The following is a 15594-nucleotide window of genomic DNA, read 5'->3' on the forward strand; positions in this document are numbered from 1 at the left end:
AAAGTGCAGTGAACAACTTGTGTCTGTGAACTTGCTTTTCCATAACGGTAAAATATTTAATAAACATTAGGAAATTAATAATGAGTTCATAAGCAAACACCGTACATGTGTAAAACCCGAGAACTAAGTGCATTAGGCCTGTAATGGTAATGAGTCACTTTTATATAAAAAAAATGTAAGCTGAATCCATGTACAATTTCATACCCTTTCAATTTCTAGCTAATATAGCAGACATTATTTACTGGTCAGCTGATTGCGTCTAATAACACCACCAAGCCCATCAAACATGTTGGCAGCTTTCATTTTTTCATGTTTATTAAATTGTGAGAATTTTGTATCAACCACCGCATTGCCTGCTGCTTGACTGTGTATGCAGTTAAAGAAGCACATGTTAGCTATATTGTTTGAGCAACAACTATATGCAGAATTAATTGAAGACAATCACAAAGACAAATTACTGGCTTTGCTAATAGATAAGTAATAAGTAACATTTCCGATAATGTTTATTTTGGCACAACACTTCAAGAACCTGGTGAAATTATTAAATTTTAGAAGCTACGCCACGATTGTATTATATTAAAATTCATAAGCGAACTCTTCCCCAAAATGATAATAAACATTTTAAACACTATTTCCCGTACTTAAAAATTTTCTTTTTCTGGTACGAGAAAATAACACGTACATGTATTTAAAATTTCAGGAACCATATTATAATCGAATTCATACACTATTTCTTCCCAAAATGATAACAAATTTTTATACACTATTGCACGTATTTGAACAAAAAATACTTTTATCGGTACAAGAAAAATACATGTACGTGTATTTAAAATTTCAGGAACCATGCCACAATTGTATTACATTTGAATTCATATGTGATCTCTTCCCCAAAATAATAATACATTTTTTTATACACTATTTCACGTACTTTGAACAAAAATATTTTTTCATGTGCGAATGAACATACAAAATTACGGGAGCAAAGCCATTACCATGTTATATCTGAAATCGCGTTATGGGGGGATTGCACTGTATATAAACAACAGCCAAGAATATATATATGCATTAAACAACAGCCTATAGAATATGTATCAATTAAAAAACAGCCCAGGATTTGCTTCAAACAGAATGTGTATATTTTAAAAACGGCTCAGAATATATATCCATTACACAAAAACTTATATGTATTTATTGAACAACAGCCCATTATTTTTATCTATTCATCAGTCGTCATCTCTTAATCAGTCCATTAATGTCACTGATTTATGTGTTGAAATGGAAGTGGTAAAGACAAATAAGGACAGACTATTGTATGATTGTCAGATCATGACAGACTACATTGTCAAGATCATGACGAACTACACTGTATTTTGTCTTTGACATTCTTATATTTGATTTTCAGCTTTGAGATCACGAGTCAAAGAAAGAAAGAGAGAGAGAGAGTACTTGACCGTATAAAATCATTTCATAGTAAGATTCCAGATCATTTTCTTATGAGTATAATTTCAGGCCTGTATTCTTGCTGTGGGATCAGCGGAGAAGCAGCTAGTGGTGGATGAATCAAGTGATAAGGGGTAAGATTACTGAATACATTTAGTTTTATGGGAGTGACAATCCATTTTCCTTGCTATATTTCACATTGCAGATGGTTTGTAAGATTGGTTTTGTTTATCCATATGTACATTATGTGTTCCCATGAGTGTCCACAGTCGAGTGGTCTAGAAGATTGACATGCAACCAAAGCTTGTGGGCTGGAATTCTGATCATGGTGATGAGTTTATTATTTAACTCCTTCCTACTCTTGCATTAAGAAGCCTGTGGTATAGGAACTTGTACAGTATTGATACATTGGAATTGGAATACTATTGTATACCCAGTCATCATTGTTTTATTTTACATTGCTGCGCAGTTGCTAACGAAATAAAACCTATTTTTCTATGTTTGGACAGCCTTTTTATTCAGAATGTAAGCATTGTGCTTATTTAGTTTGTGTATTCTTTAAGTATGATTGGTCAAAAAAGTGTTCCTAGTACTGGCAGCAGATGCTGAGGCAAAGCTAGCATGATTGTCATCATTAATCTGAATTCATTTTTTCCCAGTTTGCACAGTACTTGCATTTCTGTCATACTCCTTCATTCTTACCTTCAGTGACAATTATACAGCATGAAAGCGTTAGACCTTGTTTCATTCTTTACAATTTGCTTGCTTTCTATTCTTTCAGAGAATAAAATCGTCTTGATCAATGAGAACCTTTCAGAATTACCCACATGTTAAAATCAAGTGTCTTGATTACTTGGTGGGCATGCCCGAAAGACGTGACACAGAGTACAAGTAGCAAATGATACAGGCATATTATGGCTGCATACCTTGTATGACAAGTTACTGATATTTACTTGCTCCTTTTTGAACTCCAGTGTGAGAAATGTGCAACAGTGTATGATAAGGAAAATAATGAGATTTATACACATAATTACATTGTATCTTGTGAACACCATCAATTAAGCTTTTATCTTAATTGTGCTATTATTTTATAACATTTGTGCATATGGACAGTTTTAAAAGAAAAAGTTTCTGACATCGATGCTAAGGAAGAAATAACAAATAGACGGTTGTATTGTAAACTACTTAAACTGCTTAAAGAAAGTCATAATCAGTTTCCATATTTTTTTCTTCATTTTTCAGATACAGACAAGCTACAATGATGTCCGTCACCCTCAGTTGTGATCACAGAGTGGTTGATGGAGCAGTAGGAGCACAGTGGCTAGCAGAGTTTAAAAAGTTGATAGAGAAACCTGAGACCATGTTATTATAATGTGGTTACACCAGTCGAGTTTGTCATGGAATGTGTACTTTAGGAACCAAGGCAATAAGTATTTGTAAATATTAGATATGTAATTAAAAATAAAACATCTTAAAGCACAGTTTAATCCAAAGTCATTGTGTTCTGCAGCAGAAGTGAGATAGTTTAGCCTGGTGAAATCTCTGTCAGTTATGCCCTGGAAAATTGTATGGATGTGCATTGTCTTGTAATGGAAGTTTATCTTGGCAAACTATTGCAAAAAGGATCATTGTTTTGTCTTGTCCCAGTATTATAGTGATATCAGTTTTATCCACTGCCAGGCTTCTGTTTAACCTTTATATTTTTAATCTTTCCATGCCAAACCAGATATCAAGATATCTGTTGCTTGTTTAAATATCACAAAATTAACAAATTGTTTAGCCCTATACCAGAATGTAGTAATCCATCCATATTTGACCTTTAATATATTTTTTTCTTCAAATGTAAGATGTTGGATTCTGTCTCTACCTTTTCTTTGTAGAAAGCACTTAATAGTTTTGTAATGAAATTACACCTGTCCTAATGATAAAAGAAACCATTATATAATCTGTAGCCAAAATAAAGGGGTATGTGGGATTCTCTCTGCAAAGCAATTCATGCAGTAATAAGCAACAAGGTGTTGCCTTGCTCAAGGACACACCACGGTAGCCAACAAAGTCTGGTCCATTGGAAGGATTTGAACCATCACCCTATCCGTTGTGAGTCAGGCTCACTAACCACTGAACCACCATGGCTAACATATAGGACATCAAAACATAATTTCAGCTACTATTGAGAAAGAGATGGATGTCTTTAAAAGATTATAACAATAAGTATACATGTAAAAGTAATACAAGTTCACATATAAGATTCTTTTTGTTCTGTTTTACCGGTCATCAGGTGCAAAGTTAAATGGTAATGAAAAACAGATCATATGAAGTTGCAATTAACAAGAAAATTATTGTTGTAGATTGACACTAGCAGCTTTTTCCATTCCTTGATGATTGCTGCAATTGAGACACATTCTGTTAGTAATGGATTTTTTTTAAAAGTTAATTTAGACTATGGGGGAAGAATTTTCTCAAAGTTGATATTTGAGTTTTTAGTATTATTACTGGATTGACATGAACATAATCCTTGTGAAAAGAAGCTGTATGCAAATACAAAATATGGCATTGCGAATATTTTTAAGTGGAAGGTATTTTACTTTTGTTGGAATAGTGCTATGGGTTCGCATAGATAAAATCATGTAAATAAACAGACCCAGATTCACAATGTACACAGATATGGTTAATTCCATCAGGCTTGCATATCAGTTACCTTTGAAACGACATGCAGCACATAAACTAACCAAAATCTCAAATAAAGACAAATTTTAGAGTCTGTTTGCAATAATATTTAACCTGTTTGCCTTTATATTTAGAAGTCTTCTGGGAGACTTGAATTATCCAGCACTGTATGGTCAGGATTGTGCTGATGTGCCATATATACATACAAACATAGATACATACATACGTACATACCATTTTCGTTGCACTATAATACTTGGAATATTCCACAATGATTTACAGAAATTAACATTTTGTTAAGTGTGGTTTATAGAAGTAGCTTTGGTTGTTTGATATATCGGGGTGCAATTGGTCAGTCAGATCGGTTATTGCAAAGAAACATAATGTATAGTACATACTTATTATAAATCCAGTCCAACTGCAAACATTATAGACCCTGATCTGCTGTCACATAATATGCCATATCTGGGTGTATGCAGTTAAGTGTAATCAGTACAGCAAACAACATAAACCCAGATCTACTGGCACATAATGTCATTGCAGATCAATGTCTATTTTGTTTGCAGTTGGACTTGACTTACAAGTGAGTGTATATGGTAGCTACTAATCTTAAAATGTGTTATTCAGAAAATTGTAACTACATAGAAAATACAGGATACTATAATGCCACGGTGTACATTTATAAATGTAAGATATGTTAGTCTTGGATTGTATTCCATGTAAACAGTTGTCATTTATGCATTCATAACATTTGCTGGTGTTAATGTACAAACTGAATGCTCACAACATCATCGAGTAATTGGTTGATCCAAAGTCAAAATCCGACTGGAAAAAAATGTCATGGTTTATATCAACCATAATAAGGAAATAGGAAAATTTTATTTTGGTCTCACATCATTGACAATTACTTTGAAATTGTTGATAATTGTGTGCAGGGTACAGGGAATAAAATGTGCACTGGGTTATTATAAAAGTTTAATAGAGGCTTGAATACTAAAGCTGTTCATTGTTTACTGAATCTCAATTAGAAGGTCATGCCATTTTTATAGATTTATCAAAATAAACAGTCCATGACTCCTATCTCTTCTTAGTTATTTTTACTGAATGTCATGCATGCAGTTTTTATTTATTTATACCATACTCTTAATAAAAAAGGTTCATGATAAAAAAAAACTCTATCTCAATAGTTCTCTTATCCCTAATTTGTAGGAGACCAACTTTTTAGGCATTTTTTGGCTGTACATTACCTTTTCTTCCATATATCCTCTGATACATGTCAATAGCCCAGGATTTAATACGACATACCTCTGATACATGTCAAAAGCCCAGGATTTAATATTACGTATTTCTGATACATGTCAATAGCCCAGGATTTAATATTACACATTTCTGATACATGTCAATAGCCCAGGATTTAATATTACATACCTATGATACATGTCAAAAGCACAGGATTTAATATTACATACTTCTGAAATACATGTCAAAATGTCCAGGATTTAATATTACACATTTCTGATACATGTCAAAAGCCCAGGATTTAATATTACACATTTCCGATACATGTCAATAGCCCAGGATTTAATATTACATATCTGTGATACATGTCAAAAGCACAGGATTTAATATTACATGCTTCTGAAATACATGTCAAAATGTCCAGGATTTAATATTACACATTTCTGATACATGTCAAAAGCCCAGGATTTAATATTACACATTTCTGATACATGTCAATAGCCCAGGATTTAATATTACATATCTATGATACATGTCAAAAACACAGGATTTAATATTACATACCTCTGGGCTATACATCTGATTGTCCAGGATTTAATATTACATACTTCTGGGATATATCTCAAAATGCCCAAGATTTAATATTACATTCCTCTTTGATATATGTCAAAATGCCCAGGATTTAATATTATATACCTCTGGGATATATGTCAAAATGCCCAGGATTTAATATTACATACCTCTAGGATATATGTCAAAATGCCCAGGATTTAATATTACATACCTCTGGGATATATGTCAAAATGCCCAAGATTTAATATTACATACCTCTAGGATATATGTCAAAATGCCCAGGATTTAATATTACATACCTCTGGGATATATGTCAAAATGCCCAGGATTTAATATTACTCTGGTGTATGTGTCAAAATGTCCAAGATTTAATATAATATTAGAGACATCTTAAAACTATGTCAAAATGCCCAGGATTTACTAACTTTATGGCAGTTTGACAAGCATACCAGAAGGTCTTAATGACATATAAATTTAGTTTAGATCTAAACTGAGCAATGGCTTGATTAGCTATTGATTAGCCCACAAGTCTTAAGGGCCATCCATTTATTATGTACACAAACATCTGGCAAAGCTTGAACCCTCCCTGTACACGTGCATAATTTTTGACACCCCCACCTGTGTACATTTGCTTGACGCTGCCCCTAAATTCTATAGAATGACCTATATTTAATCCACACAGAAACAATCAAGGATTAATAATGTTAAGATGTTTAATAAAACAGTCAACAAACATTAAATATCTGGCTGCATCAAAGAAATAAGCTGCGTAACTTTAAAAAGTTTGTCTAGTGTCCGCTAAAATTCAATCACTGACTGAACCAAGTTGAACAGGTTACGTATTAGACAAATTATTATCAAGGTTTCACCAACCACCCCCGTTTCCTATTCATACGTAAATTATCAGTCCCCCTCCCATATCTAAGAATAAACATTTGGGTTAACCCCTTCCATGCATACATACTAAATTGACGGCCCCTTACCAGAAAATACCTGATCTGATACATAGTGATGGACTTGGATTTTGGGAGCATCTGTGTTAAGGCAACTGAACCATCACTTTCTCTCAGAATTATTGCATTCCACAATTTTTTTTCCTCTTCAAATTTTGTATTCTCAGAAACCATCTATCACTGTTTGCTGTAAAATTTTATCCTCGTAATAGCAGAAAAAATCCATTGCCACATTGGTAAGTAAACTGCCCCACACCGAGTTGTAGCTGATCTTTGCCATTACAGACAGCCCTATACCAAGCAGAGGTAATTCACATATTCCTGACATTCTCTTAGAATGATCATATTCCTGACATACACATTTCAATGGTCAAGATGTGGGAGCAACTTAACAATACTTTCTCACACTGGTTAAAAGATAAAACCGTCTTTTCCGTACAAAATTGCAGCCATACATAAATCTTTAAAGTCCCTTACAAAAACCAATTTCACCATCATTTCAGTATCCTTATCCACACTGAAAACCTTGTATTTAATTAACCCTTATAAGACCATTAATTTGTCAACCCTTTCCACTATAAAAAAACCTCGTAATTAAGTTTCACAAAACCATCGACTTACTACCCAACAATATCCCTTACCACAATGAAAGCCTTGTACAATGATTAACAACCCAACAATATCCCTTACCACAATGAAAGCCTTGTACAATGATGAACAACCCAACAACATCCCTTACCACAATGAAAGCCTTGTACAATGATTAACAACCCAACAATATCCCTTACCACAATGAGAGCCTTGTACAATGATTACACAAACATGCTTCAGAACATTCAACATGGAGAGTCGCATCCTTCATCATATGGAATAAATTGCATAGATGAGATGGTAATATACGATCTAGGGCACCTGCCTGCCTGCCTCATGCAAACCTCCTGAAGGGTGAACATCAGAATGCATGCCATGCCAGTGTTCACTAATAGTGGAACGCATTTTTTGTTGAGTGTATTGACGTAACAAACAGTGATAAGAAACATTTTGTATATAAACTCATTAAGAAAGCTTATAAAGCTGTACCTATCGCCACAAAATAAATATGGACTTTTTAAATGTCAGAATGTGATTTATATAAAATATTTTGTCTATTTTCAGGGGTTTATTTTTTGATGAATATACATTTTAATGAATTATACCAGATTTACCTGTTTTCTTATAATTTGTAGGATGTTTACATGGTGGTGGGAGAGTTTCCTGTTCCTAATGTTTTTTGCCAATTTTGTATCAATACATTTTTAAAACTGAACCTTTTTATGAAGTAGGTACATGTGATGGATGGATCTTAGCACATACAACATGCTACTATTTGGTATTAAAATTAGGGTAAATTTATTAAATATTTTCATGGAACTTTTAACCTAAATTTTTATTTCTATATGAAACAATTTATATTTATATTCAAACCCAACCTTTTGCATAAGGTTGCTTTATGTTTGCATGTGGTGAGAGCTTATTCATCTCCAATTTCACCAATAATTTGTTTAGACTTTTAAGTTGGATTTAAATTTTATTCTGTTAGTTTGTTACATTGAAGACGTTAAGTTTCAGGGTAAAATTGCAGTTATAAAACTTGAACAAAATTGAAGAGTAGTTACTGGCAATGGAGTTGTAGTTGGATTAAATTTATATGGAAAAATTGTAAGTAGTATAGGTCTGATTCATTATAACACCCTTCATTGTTGTATTGGTCTGATTCATTATAACACCCTTCATTGTAGTATAGGTCTGATTCGTTATAACACCCTTCATTGTAGTATAGGTCTGATTCATTATAACACCCTTCATTGTTGTATTGGTCTGATTCATTATAACACCCTTCATTGTAGTATAGGTCTGATTCATTATAACACCCTTTATTGTAGTATACGTCTGATTCATTATAACACCCTTCATTATCGTATTGGTCTGGTTCATTATAGCACCCTTCATTGTAGTATAGGTCTGATTCATTATAACACCCTTCGTATTAGTATAGGTCTGATTCATTATAACACCCTTCACTGCAGTATAGGTCTGATTCATTATATTACCCTTCATTATGGTATTGGTCTGATTCATTATATCTCCCTTCATTATAATGCAACTGAGGATATAGCATGGTAGAACTATGGATTTGTTGTCCAGAATTATAAATATTAAAAGAAAATGAAAATATTTAGAATTTTCAACATCCATGAGTTAAGTAATTTGAGTCAAAGCCATTTCATTCTGCATACCATATGTACTTGCTTATGAGTGCAACCGCAAACTGCACAAACCCAGCTATGACATCACACAATGCACAGCAAATCTAAATCTCTGCAGTTTCTCAGGAGTAATGGATAAAACAATATTGACCCTGATCTTCCAGCACATTATATGCTAGTAAATCAGAGTAACTGACAGAACAATCAGCATAGACCCTGATCTTCCAGCACATTATATGCTAGTATATCAGAGTAACTGACATAACAGTCAGCATAGACCCCGATCTTCCAGCACATTATAGGCTAGTAAATCAGAGTAACTGACAGAACAATTAGCATAGACCCTGATCTTCTAGCACATTATAGGCTAGTAAATCAGAGTAACTGACGGAACAATCAGCATAGACACTGATCTTCCAGCACATTATAGGCTAGTAAATCAGAGTAACTGACATAATAGTCCGCATAGACCCCGATCTTCCAGCACATTATAGGCTAGTAAATCAGAGTAACTGACATAACAGTCAGCATAGACCCCGATCTTCCAGCACATTATAGGCTAGTAAATCAGAGTAACTGACATAACAGTCAGCATAGACCCAGATCTTCCAGCACATTATATGCTAGTAAATCAGAGTCTGTGTTATTTGCTATTAAACTCCTCTTATCTACAAGTATAAACAGCAATAAGCTAATCTTGTATTCAGTCATGGTATTGTATTCATTATTGGCAAGATGACAAAATGGGAATCAGTCCAGAAATGGATGTATATATATAATATATAATATTGGTTAATCATGAAAAATAGAATTTTAACTATAAGAATCTTTTGAGAGCTTATCCTATTTGTAACTGAAAATATGGAGACTGTTTTATTGTAGGAATTTCAGATGATTTTACAGGTTTTACTTTGGAAAACTCATTACTCATATTTGGCGTTGGTTCAAACACATGTAGATAAAAAAAATCTGCCTCAGGATATATGATTTTCTCCAGATAGAAGCTTGCAGTAAGGATGATTTAAGAGTGAATTGAGAATCTCTGTCGAGTTATTAGTTAATAGCGTACTCATGCGGATTAATGAATTACGGTATGGAAGTCAGAAATACACATTCTGCTAAATGAACACAGTCCTTTTTTTAGTTTTGGATTAGTATTTTTTATTTTTTATTTTTAAATGTAACTAATTTTGGCCATCATTGGAATTGCTGAATTTGTGCTGCAAATTGTGCTATGTCATTTGAGTAAGTGTTGGCCTGTAGTGGAACAAGAGTCGGATTTAAAGTTTACACTGTGCTATGTCATTTGAGTAGGTGTTGGCCTGTAGTGGAACAGGAGTCGAAATTAAAGTTTACACTGTGCTATGTCATTCAAGTAGGTGTTGGCCTGTAGTGTAACAGGAGGTAGAATTAAAATTTACATTGTGCTATATCATTCAAGTAGGTGTTGGCCTGTAGTGGAACAGGGGTCGGAATTAAAGTTTACATTGTGCTATGTCATTCGAGTAGGTGTTGGCTTGTAGTGGAACAGGAGTCAGAATTAAAGTTTACATTGTGCTATGTCATTTGAGTAGGTGTTGGCCTGTAGTGGAACAGGAGTCGGATTTAAAGTTACACTGTGCTATGTCATTCGAGTAGGTGTTGGCCTGTAGTGGAACAGGAGTCGGATTTAAAGTTACACTGTGCTATGTCATTCGAGTAGGTGTTGGCCTGTAGTGGAACAGTAGTCGGATTTATAGTTTACACTGTGCTATGTCAATAGAGTAGGTGTTGGACTGTAGTGGAACAGGAGTCGGATTGAAAGTTACACTGTGCTATGTCATTCGAGTAGGTGTTGGCTTGTAGTGGAACAGGAGTCGGAATTAAAGTTTACACTGTGCTATGTCATTCGAATAGGTGTTGGCCTGTAGTGGAACAGTAGTCGGATTTATAGTTTACACTGTGCTATGTCATTCGAGTAGGTGTTGGCCTGTAGTGTAACAGGAGTTAGAATTAAAATTTACATTGTACTATGTCATTCGAGTAGGTGTTGGCTTGTAGTGGAACAGGAGTTGGAATTAAAGTTTACACTGTGCTATGTCATTCGAGTAAGTGCTGGCCTGTAGTGGAACAGGAGTTGGATTTAAAGTTTACACTGTACTATGTCATTCGAGTAGGTGTTGGCTTGTAGTGGAACAGGAGTCGGAATTAAAGTTTACACCGTGCTATGTCATTCGAGTAAGTGTTGGCCTGTAGTGGAACAGGAGTCGGATTTAAAGTTTACACTGTACTATGTCATTCGAGTAGGTGTTGGCCTGTAGTGGAACAGGAGTCGGATTTTAAGGTTCATTTTTTCATTTTGCTGAAATCAAATGTTTGTCCTGATGTGGATTGAAAGAATACATTATAAAGCTTTGTTGTTCATCTTTATTTCCTTTATAAAATGTTATTATTTCATAAGATTGAATGCACAAATACAATGAGGTGATACATTATTATTGTACATTTGATTGGTGGTCTTTTTATATTTTCTCAGCCCACCACCTTCCACACACTAGTACATTCAACTAATTGATCATTCACACTGTATTGTATGATCAGTTAGGATGCGATGCAATCGACAGTACTTTGCTATACGGCAGTTAGATATATGTTGCAATGGGTAGTACCTCGCTTTGTGGTAGCCATGATGCAGTTGGCAGTATCTCACTAGAAAATATATGGCAGCCATGATCCTGTTGACAGTGCTGTGCTATATGGCAGTTAGGGACATATTGCAGTCAGTAGCACATATGGTAGTTATAGTAGTAAAGAACATAATATAGGCTGGTACCTCACTGTATGGCAGTTAGTGTACATCACATAGTTAGCAGTGCCTCGCTGTATGGCAGTTTGTCTACATCATACAGTTAGCAGTGCCTTGCTTTATGACAGTTTGTGTCCATCATACAGTTAGCTGTGCCTTGCTGTATGGCAGTTTGTGTACATCATACAGTTAGCAGTGCCTTGCTGTATGGCAGTTTTGTGTCCATCATACAGTTAGCAGTGCCTCGCTGTATGGCAGTTTGTCTACATCATACAGTTAGCAGTGCCTTGCTTTATGACAGTTTGTGTCCATCATACAGTTAGCAGTGCCTTGTTGTATGGCAGTTTGTGTCCATCATACAGTTAGCAGTGCCTCGCTGTATGGCAGTTTGTCTACATCATACAGTTAGCAGTGCCTTGCTTTATGACAGTTTGTGTCCATCATACAGTTAGCTGTGCCTTGCTGTATGGCAGTTTGTGTACATCATACAGTTAGCAGTGCCTTGCTGTATGGCAGTTTGTGTACATCATACAGTTAGCAGTGCCTTGCTTTATGACAGTTTGTGTCCATCATACAGTTAGCTGTGCCTTGCTGTATGGCAGTTTGTGTACATCATACAGTTAGCAGTGCCTTGCTGTATGGCAGTTTTTGTGTCCATCATACAGTTAGCAGTGCCTTGTTGTATGGCAGTTTGTGTACATCATACAGTTAGCAGTGCCTTGCTGTATGGCAGTTTGGTATATAAGGTAGAGAGTAGTTCGATACATATTGCAGTCAGTAATACTTTAATATGTATGGCAATTTGTATACCCTTAGCAGTGCCTTGCTGTATGGCAGTTTGTGTACATCATACAGTTAGCAGTGCCTCGCTGTATGGCAGTTTATGTACATCATACAGTTAGTGTGAGCAGTGCCTTGCTGTATGACAGTTTGTGTCCATCATACAGTTAGCAGTGCCTTGCTGTATGGCAGTTTGTGTCCATCATACAGTTAGCAGTGCCTTGCTGTATGGCAGTTTGTGTCCATCATACAGTTAGCAGTGCCTTGCTGTATGACAGTTTGTGTACATCATGCAGTTAGCAGTGCCACACTGTAAGGCAGTTTGGTATATAAGGTAGAGAGTAGTTCGATACTTATTGTAGTCAGTAATACTTTAATATGTCAGACAGGTACATAGCTATACGCCGTGTATGGATTTAATGCTCTTTTCAGCATGACCGCCAGCATATCTGGTGGATAATCCCAGGAAGCTCCATCAACCCAAAGGAAGCTACAAGCTTTCTAACATACCCTTAACTTGGGCCGATAATTGATCTCTGGAAAGCGATTTAAACGACTTGGCTGCCTGGGGCACCATAGCTACACGAAAGTTCTCTACATTGAGGATTAAAATATTCCTTACCAAAATCAGAATGTTAACCTAAAAGTCTGGTGATGTATTGAACAGTAACATGACTATATCCGAAAAAGTCCATTTTCAATTTTCATGTTATACGTACTATACATGTACTTGCTGACTTGCTCTTTCTAAAAATATCTTAAATGCTTAAATACTTACTGTTTTTGGAATCGTAAACCAACAGTTGTGGGTTGGATACCTGCCCAGACCAGCTCAAATCAGCTGCTCAGAGTCGTATATTTCCCATTTACTTGGCATGATATAGCCAAATTAAGTGCCATTACAAAGCCAACAACATTAACATTAGTCATTATTTGATAGCAGAAGATGGTCAGAATTACTTTAAGGTAAAATCACTACTCTATTAAAGAAAGAAACCTGACATTATTCCAGTTCATTTCATGAATGATCATCAGACTCAGCAGTTGAAATATTCTGATATTATACAGTATGGTTGGTTGTAACTCAATATGTATCTAACATATGTAATTCAATACATATCTAACAATTGTAACTAGATACAACTCTAACAGGTGTAACTCGCTACATATATAACAGGTGTAACTGTGTGTGTGTGATTTGGATTTTCAACATAGATTTAACAATTTGTTAAGCCATATTGCTATGATGTCTACAATGTGGCAGTTTATAGTGATGTCTTGCACTGGGGCATCACGCTGCCGACACGTAGCATGATATCCGACCCAGTCACATTATCCTGACACCAGGCCAACCAGTCCTACCACTAACCGCTTAATGATGAGTGCCAAGCATGGCAGTGTTTAGTACCAATGTTATAAGTCTTTGGTATGACTTAGCCGGGGTTCAAGTCCACGATTTCCCGCATCCGAGGCAGGTGCGTAAACTGCTTGGCCATCGGAGCGGTCCAGGTCTAACTCAATACATATTTAACAAATCTAAATCAATACACATCTGACAGATTTAATTTAATGCACGTCGAACAGATGTAACTCAACACATTATCTAACAGTTGTAACTCGGTACATATGTAACAGATGTAACCAGTGGTGTAGTGCTAAATAAAGAAGCGAGAGAACATAACGCATGTTACTCGGGTTGGGTGGGGTGGGGTGAAATGCACAAACTGTAAGGCAACACGCAAAAAAATAAAGGAACGCCGTTCCCATAGCACTATACCCCTAGGTGGTAACTCAATACATCTCTAACAGTTGTAACTCAATACATAAGTAACAGATGCACAAAATGTGGCTATCTTCTAGGTGAAATCCTGTTATTGCTCGCCATTTAACTCGGGGACGTCAGCATTTGAAATTTGGTTACAGCAACTCGAATCTGATGAAGACCCTGACAGCATTAGAATGAATTACCACATAAAGCTTGGTGGATGTTGATAAAATCTTTAACTGGATGGAAAATCTTTGTATTGGTTAATCTGTTAAGCTCTTTTGCACTAAGTTGTGATGTCACTGATGTTGCTCTTGCAACACTGGATTTTTTTAACTGCAGCAATTGACTGATGATGTGAAGTCATCATCACATTGTCCAACTATCCATCTGACCCTAATAAACTATATAAATAGATTGCACTCAGGGTTGGGAACAAGCATATTGATTTGGAGTCAGAAGTGACAGAAGAAAAATTGTTTCCGCAGAAAATAGCTTTAGTCATGAATCACAACAAAACTCGGCTAATGGCCTGCACATGAGGTAATAATGAAACCCACTGGGGATAAACGAGTTTTAGGATCAGGTGACTTTGTGACTTTGACTGAAAGAAAAAACAAATTTCTAACTTTAGTTACAGCTCTGTCTGATGAACCAAGCCCTTTCGAATGACTTCCACTTGTGATAAGAAAAAGGCTTTTAATTTTGAGATACAAAAAAGGGCGTGATGCCAACAAATGCATTTCTTTATTGCCCAAAGAAAGTTTCTTCCAGAATCCTTCTTTTGTTATTTCTTCTAAAGCATTGTCTGTTTGGATAAGCATCATGACATATGATCAGTGGGTAAGCATCATGACTTATGATCAGTGGATAAGCATCATGACATGATCACTTGATAAGCATCATGACTTATGATCAGTGGATAAGCATCATGACATGATCGGTGGATAAGCATCATGACATATGATCAGTGGATAAGCATCATGACTTATGATAGGTGGATAAGCATCATGACTTATGATCAGTGGATAAGCATCATGACATATGATTGGTGGATAAGCATCATGACATATGATTGGTGGATAAGTATTATGACTTATGATCAGTGGATAAGCATCATGACTTATGATCAGTGGATAAGCATCA

At 35.5% G+C, this 15594-nt stretch overlaps 1 protein-coding gene across 1 annotated transcript in view; it reads left to right on the forward strand.

The window, feature by feature from the left end:
• The window catches only part of LOC149784625 (dihydrolipoyllysine-residue acetyltransferase component of pyruvate dehydrogenase complex, mitochondrial-like), a 38607-nt gene extending 33420 nt beyond the window's left edge, over positions 1-5187 (forward strand). Inside the window, exons 11-12 of the mRNA XM_089932693.1 lie at positions 1510-1574; positions 2683-5187. Of these exons, the coding sequence (XP_089788819.1) occupies positions 1510-1574; positions 2683-2812 (195 nt within the window). The 3' untranslated portion in view covers positions 2813-5187. The remainder of the gene's footprint in view (positions 1-1509; positions 1575-2682) is intronic.
• Positions 5188-15594: the final 10407 nt, after the last annotated feature.

The sequence above is a fragment of the Sinohyriopsis cumingii genome, chromosome 14, assembly GCF_028554795.1.
Source record: "Sinohyriopsis cumingii isolate HCF-2022 chromosome 14, ASM2855479v2, whole genome shotgun sequence".
NCBI lineage: Eukaryota > Metazoa > Mollusca > Bivalvia > Unionida > Unionidae > Sinohyriopsis > Sinohyriopsis cumingii.